The 5,102-nt window shown below is 49.5% G+C and overlaps 1 protein-coding gene across 2 annotated transcripts; it reads left to right on the plus strand.

The window, feature by feature from the left end:
• Nucleotides 1-497: 497 nt before the first annotated feature.
• Nucleotides 498-5,102, plus strand: RPL29 (ribosomal protein L29). 2 transcript variants are annotated; one of them, XM_085590122.1, is made up of 4 exons: nucleotides 498-2,420; nucleotides 2,605-2,727; nucleotides 3,883-3,947; nucleotides 4,862-5,102. In XM_085590122.1, exons 1-4 carry the CDS (start codon nucleotides 1,884-1,886, stop codon nucleotides 4,878-4,880), a joined length of 744 nt encoding a protein of 247 aa, XP_085446248.1. In that variant the 5' UTR covers nucleotides 498-1,883; the 3' UTR covers nucleotides 4,881-5,102. The 2 variants fall into 2 exon arrangements, with proteins under 2 accessions (XP_085446248.1, XP_021389394.1); XM_021533719.4 differs by having other exon boundaries at nucleotides 2,365-2,420; nucleotides 2,605-2,649.

Consider the following 5,102-nt stretch of genomic DNA (forward strand, 5'->3'; position numbering starts at 1 on the left):
CAAGGACAGTGACCAAGATACAGTTGTCAAAGGCACTGTGGGATTTTTATGTTATGATTTTTTCATAATTGTTTTGCAGCTGGAGTAATTACCATCCTATTTAACGAGCACAGCTCCTTTAATAGAGGACACTTGGACTAACATGCACTAATTAAGTCTGTAATCACTAGAAGCATGACTAAAGGTTTTGAACTGGCCAATCGTCTTAGCAACGCCATAATTAGAGGCACAGTAGCTCATCAGGGCTTGATCACCCAGTGGTGTACACAGCTCCTGGTCCTGCCTTGGATCATCCTTTTCACCTCATTCCCTGCATTGATTTGCAGTGATTTATAAACTGCCCTGAATATGCTACACTCAGCCCCACAAACTGAATGTTCTTCCACAGTTTTATTTTATTAATTTGGCTTATGGATCTTGCAACCACCTGGGCATTAAGCACAGCTTCTCTAATCCCCACCTTTATGACTGCTCATGTGAGCAGCAGCTGGGAAAGCCTCCCAGGGAGATCCAACAGCAATAATTGCAGCAAGACCCTGAAACAACTTGGAGAAGGTGGATAGAACCCTAAAGTAAACCCTTCTGTTTCTTCCTATGGAGGAAAGTTCAGAAATTAGTTAAAAAGATCAAGAATCTTCATAATCTAATGGCCAAGCTCAGGGGGCTGGCAGCCTTTCTGCCTTTTGCAGTGCAATGGAGGCAAGCACACCTCTGAGATTCAGTTCTGTCTTCCATTGAGCTTGGCTCTCTCTGTTATCAGGAAACTCAGGTTTTCTCTCTACCATTGGCTGCAATTAGCTGGCCACAGTGATGTACAAATATTTTAAGACTGCAGCTCTCTACAGTGGAAGGAATTTTAAAAAACAACAGTTTAAAAAGTCAGATGTTTGCATATCAAGGAGGATTTTGAGTAGACCTTCATATTCCAGCTGCAAAATGCCAGTAAAAGAATATTGCTATTTTAATCTATTTTTACACAACAGCTGCCCAAAACGGGGGTGGGGCTAGGAAATGAAGCCAAATATACTTTGCATCTTAGGTCTTGCTCAAAATAATACTGAAATTGAATTGCATTCTCTTTCTTTTTCCTGCCTGCTTTCATTTCACTCTCATCAGCCTTACCCAACTACCAAGGACAATCTATTTTCCCCTGTTTTTGTAATAGGAAGAGCTTGTCTATAGCTATCTGAACCTAAGGCAGAGTAGCAATTGCTCTGCAAGCAATCAGCCACTGAAAAATTGTCCAGTTCACTCTATGTACTGGCCATGGGGCATTTGGTCTCTGGGCTATTTTTTTCAGTCTGGGTTACTTTTAGCAATTCACTTGTGGCTCTCATTGAAAAATAAAGGCAATGCCACAAAAAGGTGCAGTCTGTTCCCACACCACAGAAGAGCTTGGGCCTTTTCTGCTCATTTTTCAGAGGTTCCCCTTTGAAATCCCAGCAGCCTTGGCCAGAAATGCTGCAATTGGTCAAGAGATACAAGCCCAGGGGCTTGGGCAAGCTTGGCCTTGTTCCTTCCTGAGCCACTTCACCGTGGGAGATGCCTCAATCCATAGCCCGTCCAGACTTTCCTTGGACGCCTCCAGGCACGGTGGCTCCAGCACCACGCTGGGCAAACCATTGCAATGTCCACCCTTTCCAGGAGGAAAATTTCCCATCACAGTCATCGTCTTGGTGCCTTTCACAGACTGAAATACCAAACTCTCAGTCCGTGTCTTTTGCAGGAGTGAAACTTTAACCTCTCAACATAAACCCCTGCACTGTGCCACGTCTGTGTTGGGCATGGGGGGGTTTGGGGTCACCGAGGTGGCACAGCTTTCTGTCTGAAAGCAAACGGAGCTGTTCGAGCCTCTGGTGCTTCATACAACTCAAGATGAACGCATGGGACGAACCCGCCCTGAGGAGCGCTGCCTGTGCGTGACTGAACTGCGTGGGACGCGCAGGCGAACCCGGCCCGGATTCCGACGGGCCCGAGGGCCTCGGGCTCCCGCGGCGGCCGGGCAGGGCCCCGCGCAGGGCGGCCTCGGCTCCGCTCCCGGCTCCGCTCCCGGCTCCGCTCCCGGCTCCCTCCTCCGGCCGGCGGGGGGCACCTTAGTGGGGGGACCGTGTTGCTGGGGACCGCGTTGCTGGGGGAACCGGGTAACCGAGGGACTGGGTCCGCCACGTCGCCGGGTGTTGCGGTGCTGCCGCGGCGCGGCCTTCCCGGGGCGGGAGCGGCCTCAGGTCCCTCACGGAGCCGCAGCGGGAGCGGCGGCCGCGGGAGCCGGGGCGGTGCGGGCAAAGAGCAGCGGCTCGGGAAGGCAGCGGGGAACCTGCCGGGCGGAACTGCAGGACACGGGGTTCCGGCCCGGCCCTGATTCCCGGCAGCCCCCGCGGTGCTCCCTCTCTTCCGGTCCGGCGGCGGCGAGCGCGGCTCCGGTAAGGGCGGCCCCGGCACCATCCGCGCCCATCCGGGATCATCCGAGCCCATCCGGGATCATCCGCGGGCCGGGCCCGGCTGGGCCGGGCCGGGGCTGTCGGAGCGGGGCCGCAGGCGCGGCTCGGGGCCGGGCGGACTCTGTACGGGCCCGGCCCGGCTGAGCCGTGTGTGTTTCTCCCGCAGGTGCGACCATGGCCAAGTCCAAGAACCACACCACGCACAACCAGTGTGAGCGGGGCTTTAACCGGGCTGGGGCCGGCGCGGGGATGGCAGCACCGCCTGCCCGGGGGTTTGTGGCGAGATAAGGTGGTGTTGTACAGAGATCGAACGGGGGATTTGAAGGAGTGGGATAAGAGTCGGGATCTCTTTGGGCTCAATGTAGAATTAATACGTAGGTAGGAAAATAGGACCTTTTACTGTGGCAAACTGGGGCTCGGCCTCTTCTAGGTAAGCAGCAATAGGGTGGCAGGATGCAGACTCAAGCTGTGCCAGGGGAGGTTTGTGTTGGACATTAGGAAGAATTTCTTCACAGGAAGGGTGGTCGGACATTAGAATGGGCTACCCAGAAAGTTGGTGGTGTCCCCTACCTGGAGGTATTCAAGGAAAGGCTGAACGTGGCACTCGGTGCCATGGTCTGGTTGGCTGGGTGGTGGTGGACTCGAAGATCTTGGAGGGCTTTTCCAGCCTGAGAGATTCCATGGTGGCCATCACCAGCTGAGCAGGCAGAGGACAGGCAGGCAGGACATTTTACAAGAGCAGGCAATGACAGGACACAGGGGAATGGTTTCACACTGACAGAGAGTAGGCTTAGGTTGGATATTAGGAAGAAATGCTTCCCTGTGAGGATGACACAGATTGCTGTGGCTGCTCCATCCCTGGAAGTGTCCAAGTCCATGTTGGACAGGGCTTGGAGCAACCTGGTCTGGTGAGAGATGTCCTTGCTCTTGGCAGGAGTGGAACAGGATGGTCTTTCAAGTTATTTCCAACCAAAACCATCTTGTCATTTTGTGATGTTCCTGAAAAGCTTTGTCCCTGGGGTCCTGTGCAATCCAGAGATGGCCACAGTGATGAAAGAGTTCGTGTTTGGGGTCTTCTCATCAGTGCTGTGACTTAGCAGAGGTCACCAGTAGGTTCTGCTTGGCCCTGCACAGTGAGTGACAGTGCCCTGTGACACTGACCACAGGGGCTTCCATTTATTAACGAGTGAGGCTTTTTGCTCTGCTGGTGGTGCTGTCAGGGTGTCAGTTAATGAGCTGACTGAAATCTTTGCATTGGAAGCCCATGCAAAGGGATGAGCTTAGAGAGTTGTTCTTAATTCAAATGTAGTTTGGATAGGAAGGGTCTAAAAATTGTCTATTCCACATCATTTTGATAGTCAGGTACACTTAGAAAAGAAACTAATGCAGCTGCTGAATAATAGCATAAAATGTAATTTAAATATTTGTATTATTTTCCACGTAGCCCGTAAGTGGCACAGAAATGGCATCAAGAAGCCCAAAACCCACAGATACGAATCTCTCAAAGGGGTGAGTATTTCTGCTGAGATTCCCAGGCTCTTGAGTCACTGAGGCTTAACCGTGAAAAAAAGAGTTTGTATTATTTTGACTGACACAGTTTTTTGCAGAGGCCTGTTTCCAGGGGTCAGAACCACTGTGGGGTTCAGTTCTTTTACTTACCTGGCATGCAGCTGGGATATTTCTCACCCACATGAAATCTGCCCTTTTATGTCTGTAAAACTGCATTTTAGTCAGTGGCCAGTTGTATCCCTGTCCTGTTCTGGTGGCTGTCACTGGGTGTTGTTTCCATTAAAACAAACACTTGCCAGTTAAATTGTTAATTTCCCTTTTGGGTTCTGCTGTGTCTCCTTCTCTTCTCCTCTGCTCTCTCCTTCAATATTGTTTTACTGTCTATTATAATCCAGATAATTTCACTTACAGGAAATTAAAAAAAAAGAGAGGAAATAGCATTCATGGACAAAACACATGAAAGTGACAGCATATTGCTTTTTCTGAAATTATCCAAATGGTACAACAGGATCTTTTTCCATACTTGAAAGTGAAAACAGTTCATTTTGTGTTAGGGGAGGGTTGTGATTTTATTTGCTTTGTAGATGTCACGGTCTACAAAGCTTTTTGGAAGTGATGTAAAAATTTTTCTTCCACAAAGCTCAGTGAGGGTTCAGTCCTGCCTCTCCTCCAGCTTTGCCTGTCCTATTCTTTATGTTTATTGCTGGGGTTTGGGATTTTTTGTTTGTTCATGGTGGTTAATGAAAACAGCTGTTAAAGCCTGGTTGCAGATGAGTAATCTTGTTGAAAAATCAGAAAAGAAGTCTGAACTAGTCACAGCCTACATTTGGGAGTAATTGGAACAATATGGAGCTATAAGTGTTTTTATAGATGGCTCTTCTGCAGCATGGCTTATTTTTCTTTTATTTTTATAGGTTGATCCCAAGTTTCTGAGGAATATGAGATTTGCAAAGAAACACAACAAGAAGGGGCTGAAGAAGATGCAGGCCAACAATGCCAAGCAGGCAGCTCAGCAAGCTGCTCTGCAGAAAAAGGACTGATGTGCTTGAACAAGATGACCCAGTTTTCTTACTGGCATGTGTGTTACAGCATTTTTTAACAATAAAATTGTATGTAACAAAGCCTTCACCTCCTGAATTTGAGGAGGGCCCTCCA

This window comes from Lonchura striata, chromosome 12 (assembly GCF_050655825.1).
Source record: "Lonchura striata isolate lonStrDom1 chromosome 12, ASM5065582v1, whole genome shotgun sequence".
In the NCBI taxonomy this organism is placed as follows: Eukaryota; Metazoa; Chordata; class Aves; order Passeriformes; family Estrildidae; genus Lonchura; species Lonchura striata.

Excerpts from the sequence above, each read along its gene's own strand:
- RPL29 (XM_085590122.1), top strand. The coding sequence starts at position 1,884 with ATGGGACGAACCCGCCCTGAGGAGCGCTGCCTGTGCGTGACTGAACTG. Across the intron at positions 2,421-2,604 it reads CGGCGGCGAGCGCGGCTCCG|GTGCGACCATGGCCAAGTCC; the intron begins GTAAGGGCGGCC and ends TTTCTCCCGCAG. Across the intron at positions 2,728-3,882 it reads GGGGTTTGTGGCGAGATAAG|CCCGTAAGTGGCACAGAAAT; the intron begins GTGGTGTTGTAC and ends TTTTCCACGTAG.